Source organism: Brassica rapa, chromosome A01 (assembly GCF_000309985.2).
Source record: "Brassica rapa cultivar Chiifu-401-42 chromosome A01, CAAS_Brap_v3.01, whole genome shotgun sequence".
NCBI lineage: Eukaryota > Viridiplantae > Streptophyta > Magnoliopsida > Brassicales > Brassicaceae > Brassica > Brassica rapa.
Genome location: NC_024795.2, coordinates 2,170,662 through 2,186,583, shown reverse-complemented (window position 1 = coordinate 2,186,583; position 15,922 = coordinate 2,170,662). Strand labels below are relative to the sequence as shown.

The following is a 15,922-nucleotide window of genomic DNA, read 5'->3' as shown; positions in this document are numbered from 1 at the left end:
ACTAATTGGGGAATGAAGAATCATACAGCCCCAAAAGGAAAACTCTTTGCCAAAGCTCCTTTATTATACAACTCCAAATACAATACCCAGTAAGAGCCAGGACAAATCAATCAATAAAAGAACAAGCACATAATCATATCTCAACCCTCAAAACAAAAAAAATAATCATCTCGTTTCTCCTATACTTTTATAACCAAAAAACATTTATGAAACAGTGTGTAAAAAGAAAAAATCTCTCACCCGAGTTGGTTTGTGTTCTTTCGTGCTCTTCGACTACTCCATGAGATTTGCTTGATCGGTGTGCTTGCAGATCCTCACAGAAACCGGTTTACACCATATAAGTCATTCCAACTTGCATCAAATGAGAATGCGGAACGCTTAGGTTTGTTATCCCTCTCCTGCTGTTCTTCCTCAAGAAAGCATACATGTAATTTATTACCAGCTTCTTCAGAAACCAAGAATCCTTCGTAGCTCTTATATCCCCATGTCCCAGTAGATACACTACCCCTGACTCTTTCGCTTTGTGTATAAACGACAGTTCTTTCTCTAAACTCTGTTCCGCATCCAGCGCTGGTGTTTCATTTGAAGGACCTGCGCCAAAATCCATGCTGCTCCTTTTCTCCGAGGGTCGCATGTATGTCTCTAAGTGCTCTGCCAAGAGAGGCACTCCAAGCGAATACACACTTCCATTGGGTGCTATCAAAACTCTGGACAGAGTCGTGTCATCCTCTGAATCCGTATTATTGTCTCCGTCACTCTCAAGTGAACGCTCCTGCGCTTCCTTCCTTATAAATTTCTCTAGACTCTCAATCAAAATTTGCTCAAACGCCTGGTGGTTTTCCTTCCGCACATCTTTGTATCCGTACCTGTTTTAAACACGAGAAAGGAAATATTATAAAAACAAATTACTTCCCACATGAAAATCACTAAGCTTTGTTTACCTGGCAACACAGCGGAATAAATGATAGCTTCTTGGGCAGACACGTCTGAAAAGAAACCTCTCAGACTGAGGCACGCTTGGAACAGGGACATACTTTATACACACAAAGATGACCATGGAATGGATCGCAGGTAGTGTGGTTAAGAAATGACCAAATATAGCTGGAACTCCTTTCGCTAGCTCATTATAAAGAAGACCAATACCGGGTGCTCTAATTGTACCAAGATTACTACCCAGTTCTCGCAGTAGGTCCATTGGTAGTTTTTTCTGGACTTCGGTTTCGTACTTCAGTTTACTCCCGTAGTTCCAAACGTACATGATGAAAAACATGATTGCAGCAAAAACAAGGATTATCCAACTTCCGTCAGCCACACTTGATAAAACTGATGAAAAGAACATCAGTTCGACTCCTAGGGCAACAATTGCAAACAAGCACACGACTATGATGTTTGTCTGCCAGATAAGAAGCATGATAAGGGTCACCAAAATTGTTGTAGTCATCATAATCCCCAGCTCTGCAATGCCTGGAGATACAAAATCCAAAACCAAAGGCAACAATATGTTCAGGATTAAATGCATAAACTTAGTTTTCAATACGTTGTGACGTAACTAAAATGGGTTTCAAACAAATTTTCCAATTTTGCCGCAAACCAGATGCTATGAGAAGGGAATATTACCATATGCGTTTCCAATCATGAAGATGTTTGAGATAGAGCAGATAACGATCAGGCACACCACCAAAAGGAACCAGTTTAGAACCGGTATATATATCTGTCCGATGAATTTCTTTGAAGTGTGAATGATTTTAAGACGGGGGAAACAGCCAAGTGCTATTGATTGCTTGATGCATGTAAATGTGGCAGTTGTCATTGCACGACTGGCAATTAGGGCAGCAATATTAGAAATGAGAAAGACGGGCCAGAATATGAAACCTGAAAAAAACAAAGAGTGATAAACAGTTAGAAATTTGAAATGAGCCGAATAATCAAGCCAGCAAATGAAGGAATACTCTTGTTTATCTTTGACGTACTGTGGGAATCTAACGGATCTTACTTGGAACTGACGAAAAGAAAGCATTCTCAGCATGGCTGAAATTTTCAGAAAGGTATGCGGCTTGACCCAAATAACCCAACAAGAGGCAAGGTAACACCAGAAGGGTGAAAGTAAGCTGCATATAAATACTAACACTGAATCAAAAGTTTCAGATGAACAGAAGCAAAAATGAGTCTCTATCTCTTTAAACTACCTGGATCGAGTGAACGGAAAAATAGCTAAGATCTGCAAACATGGCCTCCGAACCTGAGACAAGATCCGCATGTATAATATGAGACTTAACATTTAGAAGAAATTCAGTCAATATATTTTATGCTTCTAAAAGTCTATTCCCCAAATATGAAATAGAAATTTACCAGTTGCACATAGAACACAGCCCCCAAGCGCATACCACGCATTAACAGAGTTTCTCTTGAAAAAGAAATAGATGTGTGCAGGATTAAAAGCTCTAAAGACACTGCTGTCATATTTAGCAAGGTTGTAAATCCCAATTCCCGCAAGACAGAAGAACCAGAGAAGTAAAGCTGGACCCAAAGCAAGCCCCAATTTGCTGGCTCCATATTTCTGTACACTGAACAAGATCACAAGAAAGCTGACTGATATCACGAGCACCTGATCTGCAAATGGAGCCACAATTAAAATTTATTCAGAAAAGTGGTGACTAATCACTCGTAACGAGAAGATTTATGTTTCTAATTAATGACCAGACACGAGAACGTTTCATATTTCTTAGTCACAAGCTGATGGCCGTCAACTACATTACAAGTTACCTTGTTTTATAGCACCAACTCCAACCTTCAGACCACCAATAGCAGACATTACTGCGTCCAAAAAGAGGTTATAGTTAGAGGAAGATCACATGTTACTTCATACACATCTGACTACATTACAAGGTCTTACAAAACCCTTTTTTCCTATACCTGACATTGCAGGCGTAACAACAGCATCAGCAATCACCATAGCAGTGCCGGCAAGAACCAAAATCAGAAGAAGCTTTTTCAACACCATTGACGCCTCAAGTTTTTCCTTTATTATCAAAGATCTCTCAAGTTCCGGAGACGGAACCTTCAAACCAAATCCCGATATGCGAGCATCTGATGGAAGCTGATTCGGGATAAGGCTAACGTTCGCGTGCCTACAGATCAACGAATACAAAGCAAAAGTACCACCTGCAATTCATTACCACATATTAAGTCGTATCCTTCAACAAGATAGTGGAATAAAAAGAGAATATACCTTCACCATCGTCATTAGCCCAAAGAACAAAAAACACATACTTTACAAGAGGGAGCAATAACAAAGTGTAGATAACCAACGACAAGGCTCCGATTACATCTTCCTTGTCGTTGATTGGAGATCTGTTGAACATGACACTGAACGTGTACAACGGACTAGTTCCAATATCACCAAATACAACCCCTAAGGTCTGCAAAGCAAGTACGAGCTTCCTCCCTAAGCTTGAGTCCTTCAAAGTTAATTAAACACTTGGGTTAAGCTTACGTATAATCAGATCACACAGAGAAGGCACTCACAGACCTCGATGTCGTTCTTCTGAGCTCCAGGGATCTCGAGCGCGTCCACGTCGAACGAGTCAACGGCGGGGCTGGTACGGATCAAACGCTGCTCCACATTGTCGTCCTCCTCGTCGGAATCCACGTCGCCGTGCTGGCGCTCGTCGTACCCGTCGTCGTCGTCGTCGTAGTCTTCGTCGTAATCGTTCTTCTCGTCGAAGACCCAACGCGACAAGGAGGACGTGGAGCCGTCTCCGGTTATCTCGTCGTCCATCTCGGACCCGCCGTCTCCTCCGCTGCTTCCTTCTTCCACGCTAAACATCGGGAGAAAGAGAAAAGGATCAGTGACGCGGGAAGGTTAGATCTGTTGTGATTCAGATTCGTTATCTGATCAGAGATGGAGATTGGGAGAGAGAGAGAGAGAGAGGACCTGGCTCGGATGAGGAAGAAGCTTACACGTGTCGTATCGTGGTTCAATTAAAGACCGGTTTAGTTATAAACAAAACCGAATCAAAGAATAGACCTGAAGCTAGGCCAGGGCGTTTTTAACTCAACCCAAAATACCAACCTTAACTCGAACTGGAAATCCCGAAACCGAATCTGAACTGTTTTACAAAAATATCCGAATGGGACTTATGAGCTTAATACTTTGAACTTTGATTATAACCCGAACCGAACCAAAATCCGAATTAGAATCCGAAGATATTCGAAATTAGTTAAATATGTATAATGTTTTTATATATATTAAGGTGATTTAGATATTTTAGAGTATTCAAAATATTTTTGTAGTTTGTTTTATTTGTTATTTTGAATATTGTTTAGTTAATTTAGATATTTTAACTAATTTTTAATTAGATTTGTAAATAATTAGTTATGTTGAAATTTTTATGGCCAATTTTCAAAGTTTTTAAAAATATATTTTTGTACGATTTTAAACATTGGTTAAATCCGATCCGAACAGAACTTGAAAGGAACCGAACCGAATCCGATTCGATAATTAGTAAAAACCGAATGGTACTTATGAGTATAACACCGAAAATCTGAAAATCCGAATTACCTGGACCGAAACCGAAACCAAACGGACCACCGAACGCCCATGCCTACCTGAAGCTTTCACGTGTCGCATCGTGGTTCAATTAGAGACCGGTTTGAATATAAACAAACCAAAATAAATCAATAGTAATTAAACCGGGTCGTCGTCTCCAGTCAAAGTTAGATTTAAATAATATTTTCCACACTGTGAAGCTGGAGATGAAGTAAGCTTTGCGTCTACGTCTCTTTCTTCTACACTTTTAGCTAAGATCAGAGCGAGAGGAAACGAGAGTCGCTACCACTAACAGTCATGGCTTGTGCTTCGTCCTCCGTGATTTCGTCGTTCTCGTATCAGTTTGGATCAAAAGAACAGATCTTTTCATCGAAAGTTTCCTCTTTGGTTTCAACGGGAAGGAGAGCGTTTGGATCTATTAGAGCAGCTCAAGTGAGTAGCTATGGGAACTCTAGACGACGCACTCAGAACGTAGAAGGGGATATTTATGTTGGTAAGTAAAGTTTGTTTCTTTTGTTGGCTGCTAATCGAAACAAAGAGAGATCAATAACGGTCTCATTCTCTCTCTGCAGACAGTACTTGTATTGATTGCGATACTTGTCGTTGGATGGTTCCGGTAAGATTTAATTCTTCGAAACTTGTAGAAAGCTCAGGACTTGTGGGTCCTTTGGTGGTCCTATGAATATTGATGAACAGTTCCATATACTTGTCATGATTTAAGAGGTTGGGGTCAGTTAAATTGGTAGTGTGAAGTTGCTGGAGATTTTTCGAAGTTGGGTATGGGGAAGTGTTAAACTATAATCTAATCTCTCCTTAATACATTTACATAAGTTAGTTATTTATGTTATTACACAAAGAGTTGTAACTCTTCAAGTTGTGTCCTTTAGTATAAAGAGTTGTGTCTCTTATACTTGTATTGATTCGATCTCTATATAAAGATCAATCATCTGTTGTAAACACATAACCGAATCTCAATAATACAAAAGTATTTTCAGAAAAGTTTATAAGCCTGAAACGTCTATCTTATTCTTTCTCTCGAACTCGTGTGTAACACATTGTGATCGTTGTGTAACACAAGCGGTTGGTAAAAGATTAACATGGTATCAGAGCTTTACGTTTGAGAGGACAAAGAAAAAAGCACTAGTAAGAGAAACACTTGGCGTGGAGAAAAGGAGGCTAGAGGATTTTGTCATACGATTTCGGAATCATTCGAAACGATGAAGAATCAAGTAATCCCCATATTTGATGGAGAGAAGTACGACTTCTGGAGCATCAAGATGACAACCATTCTCAAGACCAGGAAGTTATGGTCTGTGGTTGAAGAAGGCGTAGCAGCCCCACCAGCACAAGTGGATGAAACCCCTGAAACAGCAAGGGCAAGATCGCTTAGAGAAGAAGCGATGATGAACGATACATTGGCTTTGCAAATCTTGCAAACTGCTGTATCGGATCATATATTCTCACGGATTGCAGCAGCATCAACATCCAAAGAGGCGTGGGATGCATTGAAGGAGGAGTATGAAGGCTCTCCTCAAGTTCGTTTGATTAAACTTCAAACATTGCGAAGGGAGTATGAGAATCTGAAGATGTATGAGAATGAAGACATTAAGGTCTTCACAGATAAGATAGTTGAATTGGCAAATCAATTAACTTATCATGGTGAACAGAAGTCAGATGTTCAACTCATACAAAAGATACTCATCTCTCTCCCAGCCAAGTTCGATAGCATAGTCAGTGTGTTGGAGCAAACAAGCGATTTGACTTCAACAAAGATGACAGAGTTGATCGGGATTTTGAAGGCTCATGAAGCAAGGCTGGCTGCAAGAGAAGAAAGCACCAGTGAAGGAGCATTCGATGCTCGTGTTAAACACAAAAATTCTGGTGTTACACAAGACAACTCAAAGCGCCAAGGAGGCAAGAAGTGGTGCGGTTTCTGCAAGAGAAACAACCACAATGAGAGCGAGTGTTGGAGGAAACAGAAGAAGGAAGATCCAAAGAAGGATCACAGAAGTAACAAGGAGTGTTACAATTGTGGCAAGTTAGGCCACTTTGCAAATCAGTGCTACTCAAAGAAGAAAGAGAAGGCACATGTGAGTCTCGAAGAAGATTCAAATGAAGATCACATGTTGTTCAGTGCGAGCGAAGCAGCAACAACAGTGATGGAAGATGTCTGGTTAGTAGACAGTGGAGCAACTAATCATATGACAAAGGAGGAGAGTTACTTCTCAAAGCTTGATAGGAGTATCAAGGTTCCAATAAAGATTGGAAATGGAAGCACAGTCATGACAGCCGGTAAAGGAGACATTACCGTCATGACTAAAGGTGGCAAGAAGACCATCAGAAATGTATTCTTGGTTCCGGGTTTGGCGAAAAATTTGTTGAGTGTTCCACAAATTGTTTCAAGCGGATACCGGGTGAGTTTCCAAGAGAAGAGATGCATCATAGATGATGCAAAAGGAAGGAGGATAATGGATATCCCAATGACTCACAAAAGCTATCGAATCAGGATGAGTTCGGCTCAGGTAGAAGAGGCCTTGAGCGCTAGTGAGCAAGGAAAGATGGAGACATGGCACAAGAGACTTGGTCATGTAGGCGACAAAAGGTTGCAACAAATGCAAGACAAAGACTTGGTAAAGGGATTACCAAAGTTTAAAGTCAAGAAGGAAGCATGTGAGGCGTGTAGACTTGGAAAGCAATCACGCAAAAGCTTCCCAAAGGAATCTCAAACTAAGACAAGAGAGAAGCTTGAGATTGTACATACGGATGTATGTGGGCCGATGCAGCACCAGTCTGTTGATGGAAGCCGATACTTTTTGCTATTCTTGGATGATCATACTCACATGTGTTGGGTATACTTCATGAAGCAAAAGTCAGAGACATTCTCACTGTTCAAGAAGTTCAAAGCAATGGTGGAGAAGCAGTCGGATTGTACCATCAAGACACTGAGATCAGATGGAGGTGGTGAGTTCACTTCACGAGAATTCAACCGGTTCTGTGAAGAAGAAGGAATCAATAAGCAAGTCACCTTGCCTTATTCACCGCAACAAAATGGTGCAGCGGAGCGCATGAATAGGACCTTGGTGGAGATGGCTAGATCTATGTTGGCAGAACAAGACTTACCGCTCAAGTTATGGGCAGAAGCGGTATACACTGCCTCATATCTTCAAAACCGTCTGCCATCAAAGGCAATAGAAGAAGATGTCACTCCTATAGAGAAGTGGTGTGGACACAAGCCAGATGTGTCACACATGAGAATGTTTGGTAGCATATGCTACATACATATCCCAAATCAAAAGAGGAGGAAGCTAGACGTCAAGGCAAAGCGTGGAGTCTTTGTTGGATATAGCAACCAATCCAAAGGCTATAGAGTTCTCATTTTGGAGAATGAGAAGATTGAAGTATCAAGAGATGTCGAGTTTGAAGAAGGAAAGAAGTGGGATTGGAAAAGGCAAGAAGAAGTGAGGAAGACATTGGAGTTGTCTATGGAAGACTCTCACTCGCCTGAGGATCAAACCGAAGGTGCATCCAGTCCTGAGGAACAAACCGAAGGTGCATCCAGTCCTGAGGAACAATTTGGAGGTACTTTCAGCCCTATTTCTTTTCAAAATGATGATCATGATACTAGTAGTGGAGATGAAGAAACTTCTGAGGCACCAAGGAAGTTCAGGTCCATGGTTGATATCATGGAAAGGGCACCGAGAGTAGAGCTTGATGAAGCGGCTCAAGCTATAGAAGCTTGTCTTCATGCAAATGAAGAACCATACACTTATGATGAAGCGTGTGGTACCAAGGAATGGAGAGAAGCAATGAATGAGGAGATAGCCATGATTGAGAAGAACAAGACGTGGGAACTAGTGGACAAGCCAAAGAAGAAGAATGTGATAAGTGTGAAGTGGATCTACAAGATCAAGACCGATGCAAACAGCAATCACATCAAGCACAAGGCGCGGCTAGTTGCAAGAGGGTTCTCTCAAGAGTATGGTGTTGACTACCTTGAGACGTTTGCCCCTGTCTCAAGACATGATACAATACGAGCCATACTTGCCTATGCGGCTCAGATGAAGTGGCAATTGTATCAGATGGATGTGAAGTCAGCCTTTCTCAATGGCGACCTCAAGGAAGAAGTGTATGTCACACAACCGCCTGGGTATGTGACACACGGGAAGGAACACAAAGTGTTAAGGCTACACAAAGCTTTATATGGTTTAAAGCAAGCCCCAAGGGCATGGTATGGAAGGATAGATTCATACTTTCTTCAAAACGGTTTTGAGAGGAGTATGAATGATGCGGCCTTATACATCAAGAAGCAAGGAGGAGATGTGTTGATCGTGAGTCTATATGTGGATGATATAATCATCACAGGAAGCAACATTCAGAGCATCAACACATTCAAGGAGAACATGAAGAAAGAATTCGAGATGGTGGATCTTGGATTGTTGAACTACTTTCTTGGAATGGAAGTAATTCAAGACGATGGAGGCATATTTCTTTCACAAGAAAAGTATGCAAACAAACTTGTAGACAAGTTTGGGATGCGAGACAGCAAGAGTGTAAGCAACCCACTTACACCACAAGGAAAAGGAGTTGAGGATGACAAGGAGTATGGAGATCCGACTAAGTATAGAAGCATCATTGGAGGGCTTTTGTACTTGTGTGCATCAAGACCTGATGTGATGTATGCAAGCGCCTATCTCTCAAGATACATGTCATCACCTCGCATGAAGCACTACCAAGAAGCCAAGAGGGTGTTAAGATATGTCAAAGGAACATCAAACTTTGGAGTATACTTCACAAGCGTGAAAGAACCAAGACTTGTAGGCTACACAGACAGCGATTGGGGTGGTTCTAAGGAAGACAAGAAAAGCACTTCAGGTTATGTGTTTACTCTTGGATCAGCCATGTTTTGTTGGCAGTCAAGCAAGCAACAAACAGTGGCGCAATCAACGGCTGAGGCAGAGTACATAGCCGTGTGTGCAGCAGCAAATCAAGCAGTGTGGTTACAAAGACTATTTGAAGACTTTGGTCAGAAGTTTGAAGGAGGCATTCCGATCTTATGTGACAACAAATCAGCAATAGCAATTGGGAAGAATCCGGTGCAACACAGAAGGACGAAGCACATAGAGATCAAGTACCATTTCGTGAGGGAAGCTGAGCAAAAGGGAATCATTGAACTGAAGTATTGCAAAGGGGATGATCAACTCGCAGACATTCTCACAAAGGCATTGGGCGGTTCAAGATTTGAAGATCTAAGGAAGCAGCTTGGAGTCAAGTCGAGATATGATTAAGGAGGAGTGTTAAACTATAATCTAATCTCTCCTTAATACATTTACATAAGTTAGTTATTTATGTTATTACACAAAGAGTTGTAACTCTTCAAGTTGTGTCCTTTAGTATAAAGAGTTGTGTCTCTTATACTTGTATTGATTCGATCTCTATATAAAGATCAATCATCTGTTGTAAACACATAACCGAATCTCAATAATACAAAAGTATTTTCAGAAAAGTTTATAAGCCTGAAACGTCTATCTTATTCTTTCTCTCGAACTCGTGTGTAACACATTGTGATCGTTGTGTAACACAAGCGGTTGGTAAAAGATTAACAGGAAGTAGGTGTCTTTGTCTTGATCTCGAAGAAGGCTAATACTAACGCTGAGTTTTGGTTAGCCTGGCTTGTTGTTCACAACTCTTGTCTTGTCTGCCAATAACATGTACACTAGAACAGAAATGTTCGTGTTATAGTTGTTAGTTGGCAAGTCCCAAGCAGCTGCGAGAGCAGAAATTCACTTGTTCATTTACATTTGTTCAGCCAGTTCATAGGCGCCTTTTGTTTTACTTTATCTTCACAGGAAGTGTTCACCAGAGTGGACAACATGTCTGCGGTTATTAAACAACCAACCTGTAAGGAAGAAAGGATGAACGCTCTTCAGGTGCCGTCTTATTTCTCAGTTTTATACTTTTGTCTCTGATGATAATTCATTGATGATTTTTTGAATCTTGTATGTTTTTGCTCTTGATGATAGTTCACTTTATTTTACTTTCCATTTTTAGATGACTTCTGAACTAAATTCTCAGAGGTTGTCATGGTCTCTTGTTTCTTTCAGGCATTATTGTCTTGTCCGACGGGCTCTATTCGCACTGAAACTCCACCTACTGACATCGGGGAAGCTCAAGAGACATTTCCACTTTCATTGGACAAAGACAAACTACCTGTAGTTTCTCATCCCTTTTGCTTCTTTTTCTTAGGATGATTATTTTCAAGCTGCTAACTCTTCGTAGATAATTGTAAAACCTCGGAAATATTAAGAAATAGTTTGTCTCCAGGTTTTGAATAGCTATGGAATGTGGATACAATAATCTTAAGTTTTTAACTGACTAAGCTCCATTGAGAACTCATACTTTAATACTACACTGCTCTTATATGTTTCCCTCTGTTTGGCTTTCTGCTTTCGCTGGAGGGCTGATAAATTTTGAGATTTGTATTATGCTCAGGGGGTTTTTCATTGTGGGTTTCATTCCAAGAAATCTTTCGGAGCAACTTCATACTTGATACTTCATCCTGAGGGGAATATACTTGTTGATAGGTATCTTTGGAGGCATCACAGATTCTTATACATTGTAGATGCAATTCTGTTCTTCATATAATTCGTTCTGTAAATTTACTTAAGACGGAACTGATATTTTCTGGTTTTGACGTTTGCTGCAGTCCCAGGTACGTAGAGAAACTTGCTGGGAAGATTGAGAAGATGGGTGGTGTTCGCTACATGTTTTTGACACACAGGTAGAGTTAATAACACCAAAATGAAAAATTCCATGTTTTCTCTTGTAATCTCTCTTACAAGGATAAGCTACTTCATTGTTCAGGGATGATGTTGCGGATCACAAGAAATGGGCAGATCGATTCAAGTGTACCAGAATTCTGCATTCTGAAGATGTATGTACTTGAATTTATAGCACCTCTCTTGTTCTAACAAATTCGTTCTTGACAATATTCTCAACATCTAGATCCTATGAGAAAAAGCTTGCGGAGTTACAATGATCTTTGGCTGATTATATGTTCTGTGGAAAATATGAGAAGACTGTGTTTGGATGAATGTTAGAAAATTGGCTAGAGAAACAACTTTGTTACTGAATATACAGCTTTAGTGACAATAATGGGATCTTGTTAGGTCCAACCTTCGACCACTGATGTGGAGTTAAAGCTGGAAGGAAGTGGACCATGGAAACTCTATGAAGATGTCGAGCTTATACACACTCCTGGTCACACTGAAGTAAGTCTGTCCACCTGCAAGAACATACATATAAACAAGTGTTCAATTTTTGTTAAAAGGAATTTCACTATGATCTTGGTATGTAAGAGCTTTTTTATAAAATTACAGGGATCAGTGTGCTTGTTCCATAAACCTCTCAAGGCATTATTCACTGGAGACCATCTAACTATGTACGAATCTGGAATGAGCATTATAGAGATGTACAACCATTGTTCATGTAAAGACCAATCTATTGAACTTCTTTGGGTAAATGTTTTTGAATATATCTGTTTACAAATGATAATCATTCTTGGTCTCTGGCAGTGCCTCTCCAGCTCGAGAGCGTAGAAAGATTGATCAAGCTGGATTTCAATTGGGTGATACCGGGTTAGTGCAATTTTACTACATGTCCTGTATCTGCTTTACTTAAATGGAGATTGTTGTATTCTGATGGAGAGTTTGTATAAAAAGGACATGGAAGAAGAGTACATTTCAAAGATGGAGAAGAGAAAGCAAAGAAGCTGGAAGCACTTGTCCAGAAGCACAGAGAGAAACAACTTGTTTCTTCTAGCTAATTCGGTTATGCGTGGAAAACTTTGTACACTGATTCTAAAACCAGTGAACCAAACTAAACTAGACTGTTTATGAGGCTATGTGAGTGGTGTGTTTCTATGTAACATTTTATTACCCTATGCTTAAGTCAAATTATGAATTATGTTCAATCCTTAATCAATTCTCCATCAATGTAATTAATGCATTTTGACTTAAAAAGCTGACACGACACAAAAAAAGACTTTGGTTTCTCCGTCTTTGTTGGAGCAATGGTGCTGCATCCACGTCAACGCCCTCTTCTCTCTCTCAAAATGAATGCTCTTCAGATGCTTTGTGTCCCTTGTTGTCCCAGATTCGAATTACCTCATGGCATCCTCTATCTCCCATGATCCTTCTTCTTCTTCCACGTCTCTCCTTAATCTCCAAACCCAACAATCGGTATGTGTCAAAGTCTCTCCCTTTTCTCTCGCACTCTCTTCCTTCGTCGGAATCTAATCGTGGGTTTGTGTATCCTGTCGGATTTTGATTCAGATCTTCGGTTACAAGGACAAAGTAAAGGACTTTGAGAAAACCCAATTGAGGATTCCAGTTTCTTTCAGGTAATTTATGTGATTTAGTGAATTTTCAGTTGGGGATTAGGACATTATCTATGAAAAAAACACTACTTCGATGCGTTTTGTCAGTACATCGTATTAGTCTATTAGGTTGTGTAAGAAGATTGGTTTTGTGATGATTCGAACGGCAAAACCACTGTGAAGATGTACTGTTTTATTCAAAATTCTCGAAGGTTTAGCTTCTGTTGTGGTGTTTATGTTTGCAGAAAGAAAGGTATTAACTTGCAAATGATGGCGTCAGGAAAGACACCTGGACTGACTCAGGAAGCTAATGACTGCACTTATGAGGCTAATATTGATAGAGATAATAATAACACTGACGTGTTTGACGACATGAAACAGCGGTTCCTCGCCTTCAAGAGGCTCAAGTACATGTAAGTGGAGGTGAAACTATATCTTCAGTTGGCTTTCTGTTACCTTCATCCAATGATGATATACTCATTTGAACAGGGATAACTTAGAACACTACAAAAAGCTAGCAGATGCTCAAGCTCCAAAGGTAGCTTTAGAAGTTCACTGTTCATGGATTGGCTTTGAGATATCTTCTTGTGGAATTGTTGCTAACACTTTGAGCAACAGTTTCTAGTGATTGCTTGTGCAGACTCCAGGGTCTGTCCTTCAGCCGTCCTGGGATTTCAACCCGGTGAAGCATTCACCGTTCGTAACATTGCAAATTTAGTACCTCCATATGAGGTACAGTCTAGTGCACTGCAGACCGCCACATTTTTTTTTTCCACATTTGATCTAATTTGCATTTGCATGTTGCAGTCTGGACCTACTGAGACAAAAGCTGCTCTCCAGTTCTCTGTGAATACTCTTGAAGTATGGTTCTTATCTCTCACAGTTGTATATAGATACATAAACTCCCTTTTAATAAAACATGTGCATCTGTCACATTTTATATGTTGAATCATTATAATTATTTTGTCTCTGTGATTGATATATCAAACTTGTAGGTGGAGAACATTTTAGTAATTGGTCATAGCCGCTGTGGAGGGATTCAAGCTTTAATGGGCATGGAAGAAGTAGATTCCAGGTTTCTTTTGATCACCTCTTTAATCACTCTTTTGGAAGAAAAAAAATATTTCTCAGTTGCTGATCTTTGCCATATTGAATTTTCCTGTAAGCAGAAGTTTCATACATAACTGGGTGATTGTGGGGAAGAAGGCAAAGGAAAGCACAAAAGCTGTTGCTTCAAACCTCCATTTTGATCATCAGTGTCAACATTGTGAAAAGGTGATGTATTTTTTTGTTAAACAGTGTAGCTTATATGTATCTTCTGTAGATTGGATGAACTAATATAGAATGTATAACGAATGCAGACATCGATAAACCATTCATTAGAAAGACTCCTTGGTTATCCGTGGATAGAAGAGAAAGTGCGGAAAGGGTCACTGTCCCTCCATGGTGGGTACTATGATTTTGTAAACTGTACATTTGAGAAATGGACTGTCGATTATGAAGGAAGCAGAGGCAGTGGGATTGCTGTTAAAAACCGGTCTGTTTGGTGATGACTGATGACCATTCCATCTTCATAGACATCAGAGAACACTTTCTTGGAATGGAAACATTGTTTGTTTAATTTGCTGCAGTTGTGTGTTGAAAATATCATTTCGTAATGCTATACCTCTCATTGAGGTTTAAACTTTGGGAGATCCCTTCAGAGACTTACGTTTATTTGATCATTCATGTTTTTTTTTTTTTAATTTTTGTGTCCATTGTAGTGGTATCAGAGGCATACAGTCAATACTCAATACAGTTATTATATAGTTGCAATTTATCATTTACTTCTTATATAGTTACAAATACAGTTAATACTCACCACATATTAAAGCCACCAATCCATGATCAGTTAGCTTATGTTGATGATATAATCCTTCACACATGAGGAAGAGCATGGTTACAACAGTTACAATATTTAAATCATATAAGCTTGGAGGAGAAGTTTCAATTGCTCAAAGTTGGAGTAACCGGGATAGAGGGCGGAGTGGAGATGGTTGGCGTTGCTGGAGGGAAAGAAGGTGAACCGGGTTTTGGAAACTGAGGGAATTTTCGGAAACCAAAACCGGGAAATTGAGGAAAACCGGGTGTTGGATTGCTTGGAAAACCGGGTTTCGGAAACTGAGGGAAAGGCATGGGGTTGTTTGGGAAACCTTGCCCTGGGGCTGGGAGTTGAGGAAAACCGGGTTTTGGGAATTGAGGGAATGGCATTGGATTTGCTGGGAAACCGGGTCTTGGAAACTGAGGAAAACCGGGTTTAGGAAAAGGATGTCCAAAAAACTTCGGTTTTAACGTTTGTTTCTTGGTAAGCTGTTTTGTGGCGCGGCTTGAAGTGATCATGGAAGAGAACATGAGAGCCATGAGAAGAGAAGCAGCTAAAAATAATCTAGATGAGGCCATTGTGTTAGACAATTAACTGTTGTGTGTGTGTTTTGTTTGATTGTTTTCTTTTTTTTTCCTATTAGTCTTTGGGTTTATATAAGAGCAAACTCAAAAGAGATAACAAGTACAATGTCATATCATTTGACTGATTTTTTCTTATTATAGATATAACTAATGGTTTCATCATTAAAAATAGAAAACAGTTAATATATTGTTACCATTTTGTTGCTATTAGTTTGAATATATAATCTAATCCGTTATAATTGATTTTTGTTGGTAAAAATCCAAATTAATTTTCTTAGTTACAATAGTAACTAGATTTTGATTTGCGTTTTGAAAGCGCATGTTTATTTACTTTCTAAATTTTATATAAATATGTTTAATATTTGTCAATTTGTGAGTCTATACACATCCAAGTCTCATATCATTTGATAACTAATGGTTTCATCATTAAAAATAGAAAATAGTTAATATATTGTTACCATTTTGTTGCTATTAGTTCCGTTTTTTATTTTTATTTTTTTTGTCAACATAGTAATTACGGCTCAGTGAAAATATTGTTTCCGCATCTTATCCAG

General features: G+C 39.6%; 4 protein-coding genes across 4 annotated transcripts; 2 read left to right on the top strand and 2 right to left on the bottom strand.

The window, feature by feature from the left end:
• Nucleotides 1–43: 43 nt before the first annotated feature.
• On the bottom strand, nucleotides 44–3,931 carry LOC103846140 (potassium transporter 13). The gene is made up of 10 exons (XM_009123077.3): nucleotides 3,530–3,931; nucleotides 3,230–3,458; nucleotides 2,914–3,162; nucleotides 2,764–2,814; nucleotides 2,350–2,610; nucleotides 2,187–2,239; nucleotides 1,994–2,108; nucleotides 1,618–1,872; nucleotides 942–1,464; nucleotides 44–866 (listed from the first exon to the last, which is right to left on the bottom strand). The coding sequence occupies exons 1-10, from the start codon at nucleotides 3,824–3,826 to the stop codon at nucleotides 329–331; spliced, it is 2,571 nt and encodes an 856-aa protein (XP_009121325.1). The 5' UTR covers nucleotides 3,827–3,931; the 3' UTR covers nucleotides 44–328.
• An 804-nt stretch (nucleotides 3,932–4,735) lies between these two features.
• Nucleotides 4,736–12,947, top strand: LOC103846052. The gene is made up of 12 exons (XM_009123006.3): nucleotides 4,736–5,042; nucleotides 5,122–5,165; nucleotides 10,396–10,476; nucleotides 10,651–10,758; nucleotides 11,039–11,130; nucleotides 11,253–11,327; nucleotides 11,411–11,480; nucleotides 11,716–11,817; nucleotides 11,926–12,034; nucleotides 12,121–12,183; nucleotides 12,268–12,786; nucleotides 12,880–12,947. Exons 1-11 carry the CDS (start codon nucleotides 4,847–4,849, stop codon nucleotides 12,369–12,371), a joined length of 1,044 nt encoding a protein of 347 aa, XP_009121254.1. The 5' UTR covers nucleotides 4,736–4,846; the 3' UTR covers nucleotides 12,372–12,786; nucleotides 12,880–12,947.
• LOC103845958 (beta carbonic anhydrase 5, chloroplastic) lies at nucleotides 12,585–14,745 on the top strand. Its single transcript, XM_009122910.3, has 9 exons — nucleotides 12,585–12,786; nucleotides 12,880–12,947; nucleotides 13,169–13,336; nucleotides 13,413–13,461; nucleotides 13,542–13,655; nucleotides 13,731–13,784; nucleotides 13,919–13,998; nucleotides 14,093–14,198; nucleotides 14,285–14,745. Exons 1-9 carry the CDS (start codon nucleotides 12,664–12,666, stop codon nucleotides 14,471–14,473), a joined length of 951 nt encoding a protein of 316 aa, XP_009121158.1. The 5' UTR covers nucleotides 12,585–12,663; the 3' UTR covers nucleotides 14,474–14,745.
• Nucleotides 14,654–15,409, bottom strand: LOC103845868 (protein lifeguard 1). Its single transcript, XM_018653269.2, has one exon. The coding sequence runs from the start codon at nucleotides 15,360–15,362 to the stop codon at nucleotides 14,910–14,912; it is 453 nt and encodes a 150-aa protein (XP_018508785.1). The 5' UTR covers nucleotides 15,363–15,409; the 3' UTR covers nucleotides 14,654–14,909.
• Nucleotides 15,410–15,922: the final 513 nt, after the last annotated feature.